Source organism: Aspergillus glaucus (assembly GCF_001890805.1).
Source record: "Aspergillus glaucus CBS 516.65 unplaced genomic scaffold ASPGLscaffold_3, whole genome shotgun sequence".
Lineage (NCBI taxonomy): Eukaryota > Fungi > Ascomycota > Eurotiomycetes > Eurotiales > Aspergillaceae > Aspergillus > Aspergillus glaucus.
Genome location: NW_019170455.1, coordinates 1,589,002 through 1,608,012, shown reverse-complemented (window position 1 = coordinate 1,608,012; position 19,011 = coordinate 1,589,002). Strand labels below are relative to the sequence as shown.

The window sequence follows — 19,011 nt, the reverse complement described above, 5'->3', positions numbered from 1 at the left end:
ACCGTGACCACGGGGAAATAAGCCTCGTCGAGTGCAAGCACAAGAGGCGTCGGGACAGTGTCGTCTTTCAGGAGATAGCAGAGATAGTCGGCTGGATTAAGCAGCTACAGGATGAGGCTATTACAGGTCGTCTGCAGTAAGACTATGGACATGACAGAAAGAGGACAAAGCCAGGGGGAACCGGGGAAGATACTGCTGGTGGTTGTCCAGCGAGAACCTAGGTAATAGCATACGCTGGACTCGGTCTTTCACGCTGACTTGAGCGAGCTTGAGAGTCAATTGCTGGTCGATAAAACCACAGGCCTCGTTCTTCTTTTCACTTTAGCTTGACAGGCTCTAACATTCTGCATTTGTGAGCTCCTGATATCTGATCGCTTTATTATGAAGGCGTTCATTGCCCTCGTACTGAAGACCTACGATTGCAGTTTTGGATAGTTTCAATATGAGCTGGCCAGAACAAGAAGAAAACACCGGCGCTGGCGATGAAAGCATCCTTAATACATTTACGGTCCCCCTTCTGAACAAATGCCCCCGACTGTGCTCCCGGCTTGGTATAACTTGGGATTTTCCCAGTTCAAGGTTTCCAAGCTGAGTTGCTTTTTATGTTGGGAGTTGTTGAAATGTCTGCAGCGGGCAGGATGTCATCTCTACCGTTGCACCGCCCCTGACCATTCAGAGTTCCGGGGAAAGCGAGAAAGTGACCGAAACAACGTCTTGTTCGATAGGGAAATAGGCTTAATCCAAAATAAATTTCTGCGAGAAGTGCTGAGGACTGCTCGTTTCCTTGGTGGGTCTCTACAACAACCATATGATAATATGGTCAATTCCAAAAACTACTTTTACAAAGTTCGAAAATAACAAACATGTAAACAGCAAGTTTACGCTCATCTGCTTGGGTGTTGTCTTCGTGTCCACCACAGCTGCATTCACGTAATGACGGCGTGTTGAAGTGGTTGATTTCCTGGCGGGAATGGTTAAACGAGCGTGAGACGGCGGGTGTTGAGGTTGCGAAGTCAGATATGCCTGTTGTGTATATTCTGCATGCAATACACCAGATGTCTCCAGGTTTTGCCAACTCCTGGCTTCGAAAGATAGACTCAAACCTAACAAATACCAGTACATAAAAGTTCATGCAACCTACACGCTAACAGAGGACGTATATTAGAAAAGCAATTAACAAGAAGATGGCCGACTTTTCATACCGGCAAAACCCACCCAATCCTTTCATAACTGGAATCAGATTACACTGTATGATACGGGAACCGAGAGAGAGAGGCTAGGGTCTCCAATACCCATGAGACATAGCACCGACACCCACCTGGCAGTCTGCTTGTTTGCGGGCTCATTTTATTGCTCTGTGGTCTGACTGATCCCAACTGCTTTGTTACGCAGCGAATCGACAAGATACGCGGGCTTGTTTTGCTCAACGAATCATGGATGACAGGAGGGCTTTCCTACCACTCTTTCTCTCTCTCTCCGCGGCATCACGTCGTGCGTGATTATCGGGGCGATAGAGAGTATTACTCTCCAGCATGACTTCTGGGTTGCTCGGCGATAGCAAGACAGGATCTGGTGAGTCTTTGCATCGCAGGCATATGTTTTGTTCCTTGAAAAGCTGAGCGTCACGAACGGCTATACTATCCTTTTTATCTAGCATCAGTATGGATAATGACGAGCCAATTCGCCGGATGTTATCGCTTCTCCAGTGCATCAAGCTCCCACACTGTGGAGGCCGGGCTTGAGATCAACAGGTCGAGCTGCGTCGTGCAATATTTCTGAGGTGATCGATATACGACAATTCAAGCAATCGACAAGTCTTTCCTACGCTCGACGACGTGAACCATCGAACGCATGTGCTTAAGCCGGGATCTTCGCAGGTTGATATGTCGAGATTGACTTTTCGCGACTTCAAGGCTTTCCTACACATTGTATTCTATATTTTATACTTGACATTCATCGAAATCATTCATACTCATACTACTTTTCCTAAAATAAACGTAAACAGAGTCCACATCAAGATTAAGGTGTGCAACGACCAGTGAAACGAGGATACAAGCTGCAATCCCGAACGGTGTACCGAGCACACAACCAAGCCAGGAATCGTTCGAGACCGAGACCGTATCCACCGTGGGGGGAGGTACCGTACCTACATCAGTCGTTAGCATCCAAGTAATGAAGAGGACATAAGAGAGGAGGGAAAACTCACTTTCTCTGGTCAGTGTACCAGTAGTACGGCGAAGGATCCATACCCTCGCGCTTGTAGGCCGTCATCAGCTCCTCCCAGTCGTCCATTCTCATACTACCACCGACAATCTCACCAACACCAGGCATGAGGACATCAACACTTTCAGTGACGCGACGGTCTTCGGGGTCACGCTTCATGTAGAAAGCCTTGATCTCGGTAGGGAAGTGGGTGAGGAAGATAGGAGTGTTGATAATGTCGGTCATCTTACGCTCAGCAGCCTCAGCAATGTCATCACCGAACTGGTGGGGCTTGCCCTCCTCGTTGGGGATGTCGTGCTCGCGCAGCCACTCGATGGCATCGGCGTACTTCATGCGGCGGAAGGGACGGCTAGGGGGCTTGAAGTCAGGGTTGAGTTGGTTGATGAGAGCCGCGGTGGCGGGTTCCGCCAGGGTCAGTTCGATGACGCGGCACATGACCTCTTCGAGGTGTTCGAGGAGGTCGTTGAAGGTGATGAAGTCGAGCTCGGCCTCAAGGTGCGTGTACTCGGACAGGTGGCGACGGGTGAGGGACTTTTCGGCACGGAAGGATGGGCAGACACAGAAGACGTCACCCAGCGAGGGCAGGCAGGTTTCCAGGTACAGCTGCGAGGATTGAGTAAGGTAGGCGTTTTCGCCGTAGTAGTCGAACTTGAACAGCGTGCTTCCACCTTCGACCTGGGTCTGGACCATCGCGGGCGGAGTCACTTCGAGCATGCGGTTCTCCTCGAATGCCTGGCGGAAGGCCCGCAGCGTGGCGCCGCGCACCTTCATAACAGCCGATGAGGTCTCACCACGGAGCACCAGGTGACGGTTGTCGTAGAGGGTCTGCGGGTCCGCGTCGGGGGCGACACGGGTAGTGATGGCTTCCTTGTCACCAGCGGCACGGCCGATGACAGTGAAGAAGTCCGCGTGGAGTTCGCGGTTGTTGGGGGCGTGTTGCTTAGGCGGGACGGCCTTCATCTCACCGTGGATGGACATCGAGGTCTCGAGGGTGAGAGTCATGGCATCGTAGGTCTTGACCAGGTCACCGGTCAAGACACACTGCAAGTATCCATATCCATCGGCCAGAGTCAAGAAGATAACACCCTTCTGAGCGCGCAGACGGTGCACCCGTCCCAACACGCGCACACGGGTTCCCGGGGTCTCAGACTCGGGGGAGCCCAGCTTAACGACCTCCGGGTCAGTGACATCCAGACGGATGCGGGTGGGCTTGGGGAGCGAGGTGTCCTCCTTGATGACGACCTTCTTGGCCTCCTCCAGAACCTGCTGGCGCTTATCGGCCTCTTCCTTCTCGCGGATAGCCAGTTCCTGCTCCTTGGCGGCCTTCTTCTTGCGCTGCTCATAGAGGTTGGTGGCCTTCTTTATGGCCGACTTGGCAGCGGGCTTCCATTCCAGCTTAGTGGCGGGGTTAACGTTCTCGCCGGCGGGCTCGGTCTGGGACTTGCGCATTAAGTACTGCGTGCCATCGGTGGGAGCGTGCTGCAGGAAGGCATGGGCGAGGGTCTTGTAGGGTGCGGATTCGGAGCCGTTGGCGGTCGAGTCGTCGCGTCCGACGTCCTCGTCAACGTAGATGGACGCCATTTTGAGAGTTTCCTTTGGGGTGTTGGAGGAGAGTTCGCCGAGAATGTGGGAGTTAAGGGCTGTTATAGGCCGCACATGTGAGTCATGAACTTATCAGGACGAGGAAAAAAAGGAAATTTAAGGGCAATGCCACTCACCGACAGACAAGACACTCCGTCCGATCAAGTACTATAGCCCGCTCAAGCTCAAAGGAAGTGGTCCGGGGAAAAGTCGCCAAAAAGTTGGATGATTTGAATTGAATTTTGAAAGCGGTTGGAGGGGCGGATAAGAGGGGTTTCTGCCTCAGGTGTCAGTCCCGCGCTAACCTATTCTGGATAACTATATGAATTTACCCCGGACTGCGGAAGAGACGTGTAGATACTCCTGCTATGATAGAAAGAATAAAGCATCGACGTATCTCGTACTCAGTATGTTTATTTAGATACATTTGATCTATTTACCGAAGCCTTAGCCTTACTGTATTCTAGTCGCACAGATATATAGTCCGCTGTCTCTACAGATGACACTCACCACGTATTGCTTCTTATATGTACATCCTTCATTAAATACTGCATATTAGAGATTAGCGAAATAACCCAATGTCATCGTATAGTGTCTTGGCCCAGCTCTGGCTGAGCTTAGGATATGAGTATACAAGTGTTGGTCGGAAACTCCGTATGGACATATGCCGGTGGACAGCGGTCAACATGAAAACACACCATGTGGCTGTATGCATGCGCGTTCCTATCCCAACCACGTTATTAAATAGTAGAGGACGTTTGTTCTTATCTTTCGGGGCAATCAAATGACGAGGCTTTACCCAGCCTCGGGTTGCCGTGACTGACTAGGAAGTTCATCCTCCAGAGAAATGATATTGCTGCGGAAACAAAGCAAAGAACTGAGTCATCTTGTTGTGACCTGTATGAGATCTAAACCAGTCTGAGATTAATAGACGAGATCTGGAACATGCCTGATGCATGCGGTCAACAACAGTTAAGACGAGTACGTAGTCACCGCCGGGAATTTAGCAGGAATCAGTAGCACGATCCGGCGTGGAAACTGGAGCTGGAGATCACAAGAGGCTTTCAAATGGTTTGATGTATGGATTAATCTGTACCATAGAGTGCTTTGGAGTACAGAGTACTACTATAAGTGGTGGACAGCGTTGATTGAGCGAGGAAGTGATAGACAACGGCGATCCTTCGGTCCCCCTGTCGACCACGTGATATATGATCAACCCCAGGATTTGAGTGGCACTGTTAGAAGCAGCATGACCGGTGAGAGAGTACGAGTGCTCTATAAACTTACTTGTACACGTACGCTGTACAAGTACATAGCTATATTACTCCATCAAAGAATTCAAGGATCGTAGAATGATGCACTGACAGACGCGACGAATCACGTGTAACCACGTGACTGATATCAGATGCCGGAGTCTCGTCTGTAGGAAACAGTTTGTAGAGAATCTAAGGAAGTTGCCCGAATAAATAGAGATCTGGCGATAAGATGTACTATGTAACAGTTCACCGTCGAGACTGACGTTATGGTGGGATATAGGTTGTGCCCCTGATCCAGCGGGAGACGCGCCGTGGATCAAGCAACTCTCCTTTTGTCCCTATTTTTTTATGCTGTCAGTAAAAGACGGTATTTTGTTATGATATTCAAGAAAAACAATAATCAGAATAAAAAGTGCTTAATCGCATCATAATCCTAATCGTAATTATACAGTGTCTGGGGCTGGCAGGTCATTGGTGATAATATTCCCCCCTTTTTCGTAGTGACCCTCTTGTTTTCTCCATATTATCCTTTACTTTCTCTCTCTTTTCATCTTCTCTCTTTCTCTCTCTTCACTCTCTTCTCCTATTCGATTCCTTTTGGTATTCGTTTCTCCTTCTTGTTTCTCTTCGATTCTCCCTCTTCTTTCTTCTTTCTTTCTTTTCCTTCTTCTTCCTTTTCATTTTCTTGTGACCTCCGCCGGGGATTCTTCTTATATTATTCTTATCCCTTTGGCCTAATCAACCAACTGCTCTCCCTTTTTTCTTCTTCTCTCTTTTTCATTCTGATTCTTTTGTATTCTTATCTTGTTACTATCCATTTAATCTACGTGGATCAGGTCCTTGTCTCTCGCTGAACTGGTTGGTGCATTCTCGTCTCCTTTCGCTTTCTTCACGGTCTCCCCCCCAAATGCACATTCCAATCGGCCTCGGTCCTCCCTTCTAGACACGTCTCATCTAGAATAATACTCTGGATTTCTATTCCGCACATTCTCTTTCCTTTATTTCTTCTAAAATTTCGTGTGTATTTCGTGTCCTCGTGGGTGACATTCAAGCCTATTATTGACTGTTGACCGTTGTTTTCCGCTCTCTGTTGTCCTTTTCTACACTCCTCCCCTGGCTTGCCCCATTCTCTCTCCTTGCCTGTTATCGATGATTGAGTGATTCGTTTGCTTCCTTTTCCTCTATTTGCTCTCTTTTCCTGCGTTCGAATCGGTTCCCTTGACCGGTTCTCCTCCCGTCTCGTCATGCACGCTCCAGATGCCTCCTATTTCTCTCATTTAAACGCAGACGCCACTGGTTTCTCCCACGAGGCATACAGCTCTAATAACACCGCTCCATATCAGGACCTTACGGACCGCCATTCTCGTCGCGCCAATATTCCCTTCAATACCGCCTCCACGCCGGGCCACTCCACCGCCGATATGGCCACCTCCGGGACCTTCGATATGAACTTCACCCCCCTTCTTCCCTCTCAACTGCTTCTCGGAAGTCCCTTCCAGCCTGGAACCCCTTCCGCTTTTACTTCGCCGCAGTTTACCAACTTTGGTGGTTTCTCTCAACCCAATGCCCCGGCACATCCTCAGAACCCCCAGAACCAGATCGGAAGTCCGACACAGGGTACGCAGAATGGGCTATACTCGGGAATGATGCCACCCGATGGCATGGGTAATCAGCAGTACATGAATGGTCCGCAGTCGCCCATTAACGGCAGCATGGGAGGTTTGGGAAATGCCGCCTTTGGAAGTCCCGCGGCGTCGGTCACCCCGGGCCTCCTGTCGGGAACGAGCCGAACCGTGTACCTGGGTAACATTCCCGCCGAGACGTCCGCTGAAGAGATCCTGAACCACGTCCGCAGCGGCCAGATCGAGTCGGTTCGCCTCCTCCCTGACAAGAACTGTGCCTTCATTTCCTTCCTCGACAGCAACTCGGCCACCCATTTCCACTCCGACGCGATCTTGAAGAAGCTTGCGATCAAGGGAAATGACATCAAGGTCGGCTGGGGAAAACCTTCGCAGGTCCCCACGTCCGTGGCACTCGCGGTGCAGCAGTCTGGCGCATCGCGCAACGTCTACCTTGGTAACCTGCCCGAGGAAATGGGCGAGGATGAGCTGCGGGAGGAGCTGGGCAAGTTCGGTCCCATCGATACCGTGAAGATCGTCAAGGAGAAGGCCATCGGATTCATCCACTTCCTGTCCATTAGTCACGCGATGAAGGCCGTGACCCAGTTGCCCCAGGAGGCCAAGTGGCAGGCTCCGAAGCGGGTCTTCTACGGTAAGGACCGCTGCGCCTACGTGTCTAAGACGCAACAGCAGAACGCCGCCCAGTTCCTGGGGATTGCGCCGGGATATGCGCACATCCTCAACTCCGCTGATCGCGATCTGATCACCAACGCCCTCGCCCAGCAGTCCGTTGCGGCGGCCGCCGTCGCCACAACCGCTGGAGGAGTGAACAACCTGGGTAACCGCACCATCTACCTTGGAAACATTCACCCCGAAACCACCATCGAGGAGATCTGTAACGTGGTCCGCGGTGGTTTGCTACACCACATTCGTTACATTCCCGACAAGCACATCTGCTTCGTTACCTTCATCGACCCGACCTCCGCCGCTTCCTTCTACGCCCTGAGTAACCTGCAAGGCCTGATGATCCATAACCGTCGGTTGAAGATCGGCTGGGGCAAGCACTCCGGTCCTCTCCCGCCGGCCATCGCCCTGGCTGTTAGCGGTGGTGCCTCGCGTAATGTGTATGTTGGCAACCTGGACGAAACCTGGCCTGAGGACCGCCTCCGCCAGGACTTCTCGGAATACGGAGAGATTGAGCTCGTCAACACGCTCCGCGAGAAGAGCTGTGCCTTCGTTAACTTCACCAACATTGCCAACGCCATCAAAGCCATTGAAGGCATGCGCAACCGCGAAGAGTACCGTCGGTTCAAGATCAACTTTGGCAAGGATCGCTGTGGAAACCCACCGCGCCAGACCGGCTCTCAGCCTAACCGCAATGGAGCCGGCATTGACGGTCCGCCATCGCCATCGCCAGCGCTCAACGGCTTCCACCAGAACCTCAGCCAGTCTGGCTCGCAGTCCAGCCCCACGCACCCTGCACTGTCGCCAGCACCGGGCTCGACCGGCTCTCAGAATGGACAGCGCCACCCGTTGCAGACAGTGTCGTCGCCATCTGGAGTGCTGAACGCGGGTGCCAGCAACCCGTTGACCATGTACCTGAACCAAATGTCCGCTCAGCAGACACAGGAGCAGGAGAACCGACTGAACGACCCGATGTCCTTGGCGGCTCTGCAATCCCAATCGCAGCCCCAGCCTCCGACCCCGCAGCCACTGTACAACGGTTCCAGCCCGGATGAGCTCACCAACGGCGGCAGCATCGAACCCCCGATGCATCAGCACAAACCGTCCGCCAATGGGTACTTGAACGTCTCCACTGGCCCTACAGGACCTGGTCACCATGCTACTGCAAGCACCAGTAGCCTGAACGTGCCTCGAGCGCAGCACTCGCGGGCTGTTAGCTTGCCTTCGTTCTCTCAGGAGCCGTTTGGTCCTGTGTCCCAACCCGGACACGGCCGTCCAGGTATCTCCCACGGACCGCAAGCAAGCTTCTCCAGCTTTACCTCTGCTTTGGGTGGACTGAACCACTCTGGTTTTGGCCTGGCCATTCAGAACGACAACCACCTTCCCGGCTGGGCTGAAGAAGAAATTGGCGCCAAATAAATGCATTTTGGTCCGATCTCTTGACATTCCCTTCTAATTTTTTGCATGTTTCATTTTATCTCGTTTCATATTCATTTTTATTACATTTTCAAATCCCTTTGGTTTTTATGTCATCTCAATAATTCCCTTCTTGTATTGGTTCGGTTTGTTGCTTACATTTTGTGCAAAACTTCCCCTTCTCAGCTGCCGATTTTTACAAGATTTTAATAATCCCTTTCTATCACTATATTGTATTGCTATCCCTTTTTGATACTTTTTTGGTTTTTTCTGCTGTTACCTTGTTTACCTGTTTTGTTTTTTCCAATTTGGCTACGAGAGTGCGATGTCGATTTTTAAGCTGAAACCGGTTCAGCTCGGAACTGTCCTTGAATGACCTATACTGTCCATTTTATTTTGCATTTGCGATGTCATTTCAGCGGATATATTCCAGAGCATACAGTCACAGAGTCAGTTCCTCCTTGCGAGGTTTATATAGCTGCGGAGGTAACTCGTTCACCGTGGGACGGGATTGAGCGTTGGGCCATAGAAGCAATGATAATAATCCGCAATCCGTCCTTGTAGTAGTCTATAACCTACCACACCAGCTTGATATATTCAGTTGTCTTTTCCTTGGTTGTCAGGAAATATTCTCATGGTTAAGGGTCACGTGGTAACAAACGGAGCTAAACCATTTCGGGATCCGCTTGAAGAAACGTGACAGTTCGCCATCCCAGCGGTCGTTCATTTTTACCCCATTCGCCATTTCATTCGCTCTAGATCTGGATCTCTATAATAATAATATCACCTCCTCACAATGGCCCTCCCCCCAGAACAAATAAACATCAAACGCCGCCGCGAAGAAGAACCAGTGGAAACACTTTGTAAGAATAAAAACCCTCTCCTTGTTCCTAAAGGAGTCACTATACATCTCCATAGTCAAACCACCGAAACACCTTGACTAATGATCAAATACAGATATCCAATCTGAACTCCACCAAACAAAACGCCGCTTCACAGACTTCGTCTTCCAACGAGTCACTATCAGTGGCAAAGATGGGTCCCGTGTTGGTAGTGATGGCGACGCTGGTCAGGAGTCAAGTAGTTCCTCGCCAGCTATCCCGCCGCCAGGAAGAGTCTTGAAGACGCCAAGGTCGGTGAGTAGTTTGAAGGTTTCCAAGGGGGCAGGGAGGAATCCCTTTGCTGGTCTGGGTATTGGGGGTGCGAGTGGGAATGGGAGTAGTGCTGGTGGTGCTGGGGTGCCGTTGGTGAGGGCTACGTCGCCGGGTGCGGAGTTTCGGGAGGAGAAGCGTCTTGCGGCGGCGAGGAAGGAGAAGGAGGAGAAGATTAAGAGGGCGTTGCATTCGTCTGCGACTGCTCCTGTGCCTGCACCCGCGGCTGGACCTGCGCCTGCGCCTGCGCCCGCGCCGGCGAAAACTGGGTCTGAATCTCCTGTGCCTGCGAGTCGTAGTGGGAGTGGGCGTGCTAGTCCGGCATCTGCTGTATCTTCATCTGAAAAGGGGGCAGGGAAGACGGGCGTATCCGCGTCAGTACGCCGCTTCCAGATCTCGCGGTCCGTGGATCTCCGTCGGAGTGTCGAGGGGGGCATCCAGAAGCGAAAGGGTCAATCAGGTGATGCCGTGGCGGTTCTGGTTGAGAAGTTAAGGGGCAAGTCGCATTCGCGAAAGGCGTCGATGGTGGTGGATCATTTATCCCAGGTGGGTGATGGTGCGAAAGCTGCTGTTGCTGCTGCCGCGGTGGAAGAGCCCGCGCGGCCTAGGAAACGGCCTGTCGTGAACCAGGCTGAGAAGAAGTGGCGAGAGGAGAGGAAAAATGCGATTTCCGCTGCGAAACAGAATATCTCGCACGTAATGGATAAAGGAGAGGATGAATCGGAGCGGCTGGCACAGCAATTTGAACAGATTGCTCTGGAGCTGGATGGAGATGGTGACAGTGTGATCAAAGATACAGAAATGAGCGCAGCACCCGCACCAAAAACCTACCCAACACAACCAAAGCCACCACTTAAATACCAACCCCGAACACCAACCAAGGCCCGTCCAACAGAGACAAAAACACCTTCAAAACCACCCACCGAACACAAAACCGGCGAAGCAGTCGAAACCGACTCAGACAGCGACGAAGACTACGTCTACGACGTCTACATCCGCAAACCCCTCCCAGAAGCCGGCCTCTTCTCCAACCCCCTCACAGACCTTGAAACCGACCAAGACGCGTGGTTCCGCCAGAACGGCATCGACACGACACGCCAGGACATTGGTGTCATCGTCATTACGCAGGAAGATGAAGGGTACTGGGAGAACTTTGTCGAGAGTGATGATGATGAGGAGTGGGATGATGAGGATGCGGATTCGAATGGTACCCTTCCTTTTCCCCTCCCTAGATTCTCTGATTGAATGGAATACTAACTACAACAGCGGAAAATAACCCCGCAAACGACTACCCTGACGAAGAACTCTCCTGGGACGACGAGGACGACGACCCGTCAGCTGTGTATGGGAGGTATCGCCATAACGCAGTTTCTGATGACGAGGAATTTGAATTTGATGATTCTGCGAGTGAGGCGTATGGTGCGAGTAGTAGGAGGTATGGACGGTTTGGGTATACGCAGGATTATTCGGATGATGAGGATGGGTATTAGCGTGATGGGCATGAAATAGCTATCTAGCTGTTAAATTGCTCGGTTGGGATAGAATGTTTACTCAACGGTCACGCCATGCTATATCAGTTCATGACAAGCCCACAAAACCCTCGATTGCAGTGATATAGAGGATCTATGAGATCACTCCAATTAGCCCTCGCTTGTGCTTTCAGAGTAGACATGAGCATGAGAGGATTAATCAAAGCAAAAATGAAAAGCAAACTGAGAGTACTTCGTCGCAGACAAATAACAACAACAACAATAATAATTAGCGGGTTCGGAAAGCATGCAAAAAGAGATTATAATAAGAGGGAGGGTGGGGAAAGAAAAATTTGAAAAATTAAAGCTCCCGGCGGGGCTCGAACCCGCAGCCTCAAGATTAGAAGTCTTGCGCGCTACCATTGCGCCACGGGAGCTACTTGTTGAGAAACCGATCAGTAATAAGAGACACCAGTGGTATTTTAATAAGTTCATTGTGCTCAACTTATATCTCACAAGACCACAAGGGAAATTGACTGTGTTATAGATAGCATCTAAGGCATGCTTCGTGATGCGGAAAGCGTGGTATATTTACCACCTTCAAAATGTTCAAGCTCCTGGGGAGTACAGCCCTTTTGAAAATTCAGATATCTCCTAGGCCTCAGACTCAGAGCAATTATCTCATCTGGTAATTCATTTGCAAGAATATCCACAAGTGCGTTGGCCTTAAAGAGCGGGCTTATGTTTGAATTCTTCTTGTAATATTGGACCTTGGAGCTAGTAGAGTCTATGAGTCTTACTCGAAATGCTAGACGAGAAGCAGAATCTTCATCCAGTGCAGATGTTGCATAGACCTCAGGGTGCCTCTGATCAGATGGGCAGATCTCAATCTTGAAAAACACAGTAGTTACCGTCTCCGACGTCCACACTCAGTGAAAATTTGATCGGGCAATAATTCAGATAAATGTATCTTCTGTGCGCCACGCCGGGGAGAATAGCGTATTGATATTCTTTATAACGAAAGACCTGGACTTCGTTTCGCCATACCTGGCGGCCGCAGTTCTTTCGATTCTTACCGGTTTTCTAGCCCTGTCGAACACTGCCGGTTCATGAGATCCTGTTCGACAAAGTGTCTCCTAAGCTCGGTGCGGGGTCTATTGCTGAATCAAGAAATCCGGTTGTAATCGCATTATCCATCAAAGGTGCCAGATCTTCAACTCGAGCCTCACAGCTACTCATAGACATCAAATTATACTTGTTATCTTCCGAAGATAATAGCTCTTGATTTAACACCATCGCCTCAGACTGGCGATGAGCTAGCCAAGACTGCATCTCGGTCACAGATTTAGCCTCCTCATCGCCCAACTGCAAGAAAGATCCGATCGTCGTGGTCATCTGAGGCTGACCCTTTCCGATCGAGCAGAGCTTGACAGACTCTGGGATATCAATGGGCAAACTAGACAGGCGCTCTGCTATCGCCTCCTCTCTTTTCTGGACGCAGTCTTGAAGCATTTCCTTCATTTTCTTGAAATTCTCAGAGTCAAAACTCTCATGGACGCGGACTCTCTTCACCCCAAGGCCCTCTGAGTGATGAGGTCTTCGAGAAAGTGGTTTGACTTGCTCGCCGACATTTCGCCTTGGGAGCGCGTGAAGCACCATCAAAAGACCACGAGTAAGAGAACCACCAAGAATTTGGATCTTATCAATGTCATCATCTTCCCCAAATACTTTGCGAGCCAGCCAAAGCCTAATACCCGTGTCGAGAGTGTCTATTGTTATAGCTGCTTCCCCTAATCTTTCCTTTCTGGTCTGACAGAGAATGGAACCAACAACGCTACTGATTCAATGAAATATGACCTGATGCCCGTCATGCCGGCTATGTTGAGCGCGAATTGAAGGACTTCGCTCAGCCTAGCGGAGTGCATTGAATTGATGGACCAGACCTCCGAGGCAACTCAGGACAGCGAATGTAAAGCTTCTGAGTGGAAGCGCCAGCTTTCTCAAGATACATCGAGTATGTGAATCCCTGGAGCTCAAGGGTATAACGGCTTGGGCTAGCCATCACGGCCTTGATCGCACTTTCAGCGCGTGGTCCACAAAGAAGAACAACTTTAGCTGCACACTGTTGAATTAACGATCTATGAAATGCCTCGAACTCATTATCTTGCACAAGTCCAGTAAAGTCATCAGGCGTCAGACTTCAGAACTCTCTAAAGTTGAAAGTCCATAACACCACGTTATTGATGTCAAAGCCGCAGCTCTGGAGAGACCATGGAAGACTGATGTCTGACGACTCCCTTCTCACAGGATTAAGCGGAGTGTGACTAGCTTCGGATACAGCTGCATAATCGAGTACGAATCCAATAGATGCAGATAGGCTACCCACAAATGGTATGGTTTCAATTTTCGCATGAGTATTTGCCGTCGATTTCAGCTGGAGAGACTTTTTCACAGACAGAAAAAACGCCTGGCTGCCTCCAAGTGCGGTCCGCAACGCTGTATCAAAATTACATCGAAAGAGGGGGCGCCCTTTTATCCGAATCGCTTTATTATGAGTTGGGTTAAAGACAGCCCAGTGCCTGATCTGGGGATCCGGAGACCGGCTTGGCCCAACGCTGGCTTGTACTCTTAACAACTTCGAAAGCATCACGTTGCCCTGTACAAGTGGTGACATAATATTCAGCCCAAATCTTCTAGCGTTTTCATTCGGTTTATCGATTCCGCAAAGGATTTCGTGGTGAGTTCTGAAGGCCCTGCAGGAAAGAGCTTCCAAGATGTTGGAGCGGATCCGATACCAGGAATCGTTTGGCGTCTCTTTTGGGAATTTCCAGAGTCTTATAAAACTTGCGGCTCGGTTACCATTCCCCATCCACAACATATAGTAGCGAAGACTACTCTTCGACCCTTGGAGAATAGCCTGACTATTCTGGCAGACTATCCGGCGCCAAGGTAGTGAGCATTGGCCGACATACATGCGCCACCAGGCTGGAAGCCGACCATCTGTCACAACACTTGCATATCCCATAGGCTGATCCCAGAGCTTATCATGAAATTGCTTCTGTCGGACCACATCAAGTGTTGTCCTCGAAACTTCCCGACCCTCGAGACCCCTTATCTCACTGCTGACAAGTTCCAGCAGGGATTCCGTGATTTCGTGTACGCCTTGATGCTCATCGATGAATTGGTGGTACTCGTTCGACCGTGTTCCAGGTAGACGATTCTCCAGGATCTCCGTGATAGTATCTATGCAGAGTGACTTAAGATCTGGAAATTCGAATTTGTACGGCAACGAAAGGTCCTTTGAGATTCATTAGAACATTCTCGTTGTATATGATACTGGGTTACAGACATCTCGAATCTCTTGGGGGATTGCAAACCAACTATTTTCGTCATGCCTTGGAGACACCACCGTGATATTGACATTTGAGCAGGACTCTTCCATATCATGTCCGAACTTCCTCTTGCGTTCTGTTTTTTTGGCTTGGTCCGCCTATTTAAGTCGTGGAGGGAGGCGTGCAGCCCGATTCGAAGGACAGCGAATTTCTGGATGGCCCTTTTTGCCGCATTTACCACATGGAGGGAGCCTTTTTGCAATTTGTTACAATATGTCCCTCTTCCTTGCAGTATACGCAGGTGTTGTACTGTGGACAATTCCTTTTTGTGAAGCCAGAGCCCACATCGCTGGCAACATATGGCGTCATGTGTTGGTATAAAAGACATTTCACCCCCTGCTTGAGACAGCTAAATCTAAAGAAAAGAGAAGTTATGGGAGTAATTGTCACAGGCTCGTGGACTAGTAGATAAAACGAATGATATTCATATCTAGACTAGGTAGCCTAATGACGAGAATATCGAATCTGGAGAAGAAAAGAAAAGAAGGAGAAAGGCCTATTTACATGAAGAAATCTATAGGGGTTGTGAGATATCGCTAAGCAGCCGTTTGTCTTAATTGCTCGCATGGCATTGTTGTTTGTCGATAAAGACGCTGAGCCGTCACAGTAATGGAGCGAAGATTGGCAATGCTGAATGAAGAAGGACAATGAAAGACAAAAAGAGACAGAGAAAGAGATGGTCCTCTCCATTTGTTCTTTGTTAGGTTGACTTGACCGAGAAACGTACTGCACCGCATTTATAAATATATTTGCAGAATGGGCAACATTATTTTGAAGGTATGTAGATTTTTTATAGAATAGTTTTGAACTTGCTGTGATGATTCTGGTAATTAAGTATTATATCTGAGAAACACCAGCAACGTAGTTTGAAATTGGATCCCATAAAATGTCGCTCTTCTGGAGACTTCTCTTACAGTGATGAGTAAAGGAGATCCATAGTTATAGTATTAGAGGCACAGGTAACTAACTCCCCATTCATTTTGACCATAATCTATCGAGTTCTTCTGCCCCCATGGTCTCTGGATGCTTTCATGGTCAACGGCTTTTTTTGTATATTTCCAGACTTGATAGTTAATTTCAAGATCTTTATATAGACACTTAAGAAACTTATAGTAGAGTAGACATAGAAGCTAAGAAAGTCCAACGCCGTTGGGGAGCGCTTTTAATGCCTGCGGCGCCAAGGCAGAAATCACATGTAACTAACTAACTAGTTATTAGACGCTGGCAAAGTATCGTAATATTTGCTTCGCTTCGCTTCGCAAATAATAGAACAGAGAAGGCCCAGGTTTATAATAGTGCTGCATTATATAGTCATCAGATCGTCCTTCATTGATTAAATATACTTCTTCATACAAATCCTGTATGCCCCCGGGTTGCTCTTGGGGTGTCAAACCTGGTTCTTGGGTGTCGTTTCCTAGAGCTGTTAGCTGGAATGTGATGACAGCCCTCCTCGAGTATGTATCTAAAAGAGAGCTATGTACATCATACGTGACAGAACTCAAACTTAGAAACAAGGATTTAGATCCTCTGCTGCAGAAACAGATCTAGACAGTGGCTCACTTAATTTTTTCAGATATGAACTCCGTAGGTCTTGTATGGAGTGGGAGGTGCTATAAAGCAAGGTACATTTAGTATACAAGTAGATTATCGGTGTGTATTCGGGATTTGAAGATCAGAATATTTTGGCTTTTTCAAAGGGTTATATGGAGATCTACTCTGCATGTATGAGGACACGTAACTATAGCCTTTGTTTTTATGCCCTGGCACATACCACATACCACATAAGCTCCTGTAAGCGGAACCGCATACAATATGATATGGCAGAAGTCAAACTCAAAGGGAGACAAAGATCTCGATCCCTAACTTTAACGGTGTCTGTACATGTGAGCAATATTTACAATACGCTTTCTTCTCTTTATACTCCAGAGTCAATCGATGTTTCTTTCGTATATACTAGAAAGCAAGGTACGTACGGAGGTCGGAGGTAAATGCTCTTTTGGTGTGTTGGTATTCAGCAGATATTCGGATTTAGGGTATTTTGTTACTCTGATGGATGGAATGTAGCTTATCTCCCGTCAGTGGTCTCTAACTGCACTCCGTACGGAGTACATTGACATTGATTGCGGTAAGGGTATAGATAGATAGATAGATAGATATAAAATATAGGACTTGAGCAGCGGTCAGTCAACTAAGCGAGATGTACCGAGTAATCCAAGTTTACTTGTGTTTCCTTGTAGGATCTTTATTGCATCATATGATCTCCAGGTCACCATGCCAATATCATAACCGTGCGTCAACGGTTACTCACAACCCTGCAAATAACAATGCGCTTAACACCCATCTATCACATACACACATACACACGTACACACACGCCCACTCAGCGAGATATGCGCCCCAACACTCACAAGAACTTACGCACAACCGCCAAGCAAGATCGTTATGCGTCATGTTTGCTGTTGCTGCCCTCTAGATGGATTAGAACCAAACCCCGGAAAACAAACATCCCCAACAGTTGCCAATCCTCGTCTCGAGTCCCAGTTTTCAGTTCCTTACAGACAGACCAGCCGATAGAGATAGACAGATAGCCGCGCGAACTAGCTCATGACAGAGTGCCTGCATACGGCATAAAGCAAAGCAAAGCAACGTAACGCAAAGCAAAGCAATCAATCCCTTGCTTCGAGCGGTTGATCACGACGCTAAATCTCGTATAACGACCTCCTCGCACTGGAGAATGTTTCAGTGGGTGAATCTGATTGTCTTCTGGGATGCATTGCACGCTGTATGTGTGGTATGTAAGGGCGGATGAATGTGGCTGTGGAAGGTAGGTGGCAGGCCTGTGATGCTGTCTGGAAATGAATTCCTGGCGCGATGGGTGGATTGTTGTTGACGTAGATGTAGATGTTGAGGGCAAGACATGTCGAGTTGACGTAGATGTCGATGTCGATGTCGATGTAGATTAGATTGGTGAACATTGTTCGTATGAATACCATTACTTGTACTCCGTACAGATACGCCTGTATCTAATACATTATATTACATTACAAATCGGTATTTACAGGAGTACTCCAGACCTCCAATGAACTCCATAGTACGGAGTCCTAAAAAAAAGTACATCGCTAATTGACTGATTCAGTCAAGACTCGATTACGAACTCTTCACGCCAGCTGAATTAGTTGACAGGCCCAGCCGTGGACCACTGATTTAATCGGCGGAGATCGCCGACATGAAGAAAATCTCGCCATTTACGAATCAGCTCAAGGTTAACAACTGGACAAGGAGAACCAAACTTGGGCGTGAACTTTCTCCACGGGGGTGTAAGGAGTGACTATGTATTGTAATATCTCTGGATGCGCCAGGAAATTCTGCATAGTAGACATAATATGACTATCAAGAATCCTCTACCATGTACGGTGATGCATGCAGCAGATGAATCAATCACCAACACCGAACCAACACCCCTTCCACCACAGCCAACAGGCTATACGCATTAACCACCCAGTGTCTACGCAGCCGGACCCGACACTCTGGATGAGAATGTGATGGTGGTGCATTAGTTTTTAGGTCCGGCGACTGACCGCTTGTTTGCTCGTATCGTCGATTCAGGAGTTTTTTTCCAGAGTAATTCCTCTTGTTCCGTAGAGTTATTCTAACCCATCTCCAAATCGGGGGCTCGGGCTCGGAACATGTCACAAGAAACATACGCGCTCTGACAAGTCTGAGAAAAAAAAAAAAAAATCCAATCTCGCAGCAAAACTGTTAGTCGATCAACGGCCGCGGCGGCCGGGGCCTGCTGGAGGTCAGTGTTATGTGTGCCTGCTGCAGCAATAGTAATAATAATAAGCTGCAATAAGAAATTATGATACAGCTAACTAGTGACGGGTGCTTTTATTGGCTTCTATTATTACTCTTTTAGTTTTAAAGGAATGGTCCTTGCCCCACGTGACGGGGCCAAATCAACAAAGAAAAAAATAAATTAAGAAAACTAGTTCGCTGGTTCGCTTGCATTCGATTTCGAAATCCTCTGGTGGACTGCAGAAAGACTCACTTTTTACTTTACCTCCGGACTCGGAGTATGTCCTTGAGAGTTATTACTCTCCCGGGTACTATTACAGAGGGTTTGATTTCTGACGACCGAGATGCGCCGAATCTTTGTCTTCTCGTGTCGGATATGGACCGGAAAAGAAAATAACTCGCACTCATCACGGAGGAGTTGTACT

The 19,011-nt window shown here is 48.8% G+C and overlaps 6 protein-coding genes and 1 non-coding gene across 7 annotated transcripts; 4 read left to right on the top strand and 3 right to left on the bottom strand.

Moving 5' to 3' along the window:
• Window positions 1-185: 185 nt before the first annotated feature.
• On the top strand, window positions 186-1,327 carry ASPGLDRAFT_1031838 (uncharacterized protein). Its single transcript, XM_022539439.1, has 4 exons — window positions 186-352; window positions 426-787; window positions 874-1,065; window positions 1,118-1,327. Exons 2-4 carry the CDS (start codon window positions 526-528, stop codon window positions 1,228-1,230), a joined length of 567 nt encoding a protein of 188 aa, XP_022404818.1. The 5' UTR covers window positions 186-352; window positions 426-525; the 3' UTR covers window positions 1,231-1,327.
• Window positions 1,328-1,735: 408 nt separating this feature from the next.
• Window positions 1,736-4,024, bottom strand: ASPGLDRAFT_55368 (asparagine--tRNA ligase DED81). The gene is made up of 3 exons (XM_022548135.1): window positions 3,942-4,024; window positions 2,207-3,863; window positions 1,736-2,146 (listed from the first exon to the last, which is right to left on the bottom strand). The coding sequence occupies exons 2-3, from the start codon at window positions 3,802-3,804 to the stop codon at window positions 2,020-2,022; spliced, it is 1,725 nt and encodes a 574-aa protein (XP_022404817.1). The 5' UTR covers window positions 3,805-3,863; window positions 3,942-4,024; the 3' UTR covers window positions 1,736-2,019.
• Window positions 4,025-6,304: 2,280 nt separating this feature from the next.
• ASPGLDRAFT_118246 (putative differentiation regulator (Nrd1)) lies at window positions 6,305-8,782 on the top strand (the record flags this gene model as incomplete). The annotated part of the gene is made up of 1 exon (XM_022539945.1): window positions 6,305-8,782. One exon carries the CDS (start codon window positions 6,305-6,307, stop codon window positions 8,780-8,782), a length of 2,478 nt encoding a protein of 825 aa, XP_022404816.1.
• A 761-nt stretch (window positions 8,783-9,543) lies between these two features.
• On the top strand, window positions 9,544-11,420 carry ASPGLDRAFT_55366 (Iwr1 domain-containing protein; the record flags this gene model as incomplete). The annotated part of the gene is made up of 3 exons (XM_022548134.1): window positions 9,544-9,642; window positions 9,737-11,137; window positions 11,197-11,420. The coding sequence occupies exons 1-3, from the start codon at window positions 9,576-9,578 to the stop codon at window positions 11,418-11,420; spliced, it is 1,692 nt and encodes a 563-aa protein (XP_022404815.1). The 5' UTR covers window positions 9,544-9,575.
• Window positions 11,421-11,764: 344 nt separating this feature from the next.
• On the bottom strand, window positions 11,765-11,836 carry ASPGLDRAFT_t29. Its single transcript has one exon. It is a non-coding gene; the product is annotated as a tRNA-Arg (tRNA).
• Window positions 11,837-12,506: 670 nt separating this feature from the next.
• ASPGLDRAFT_55365 (uncharacterized protein) lies at window positions 12,507-15,171 on the bottom strand (the record flags this gene model as incomplete). The annotated part of the gene is made up of 3 exons (XM_022548133.1): window positions 14,745-15,171; window positions 14,372-14,697; window positions 12,507-13,146 (listed from the first exon to the last, which is right to left on the bottom strand). The coding sequence occupies exons 1-3, from the start codon at window positions 15,117-15,119 to the stop codon at window positions 12,507-12,509; spliced, it is 1,341 nt and encodes a 446-aa protein (XP_022404814.1). The 5' UTR covers window positions 15,120-15,171.
• Window positions 15,172-16,871: 1,700 nt separating this feature from the next.
• ASPGLDRAFT_1030742 (uncharacterized protein) lies at window positions 16,872-17,377 on the top strand. Its single transcript, XM_022539438.1, has one exon. The coding sequence runs from the start codon at window positions 16,989-16,991 to the stop codon at window positions 17,262-17,264; it is 276 nt and encodes a 91-aa protein (XP_022404813.1). The 5' UTR covers window positions 16,872-16,988; the 3' UTR covers window positions 17,265-17,377.
• Window positions 17,378-19,011: the final 1,634 nt, after the last annotated feature.

Bases quoted from the DNA above. Each gene is read 5' to 3' on its own strand.
- ASPGLDRAFT_1030742 (XM_022539438.1), top strand. From the start codon at position 16,989: ATGTACCGAGTAATCCAAGTTTACTTGTGTTTCCTTGTAGGATCTTTA.
- ASPGLDRAFT_1031838 (XM_022539439.1), top strand. From the start codon at position 526: ATGCCCCCGACTGTGCTCCCGGCTTGGTATAACTTGGGATTTTCCCAG. The intron at 788-873 runs GTGGGTCTCTAC...ACATGTAAACAG, and splicing joins GAGGACTGCTCGTTTCCTTG to CAAGTTTACGCTCATCTGCT. The intron at 1,066-1,117 runs GTTTTGCCAACT...AACAAATACCAG, and splicing joins AATACACCAGATGTCTCCAG to TACATAAAAGTTCATGCAAC.
- ASPGLDRAFT_55368 (XM_022548135.1), bottom strand. From the start codon at position 3,804: ATGGCGTCCATCTACGTTGACGAGGACGTCGGACGCGACGACTCGACC. The intron at 2,147-2,206 runs GTGAGTTTTCCC...CGACTGATGTAG, and splicing joins TGGTACACTGACCAGAGAAA to GTACGGTACCTCCCCCCACG.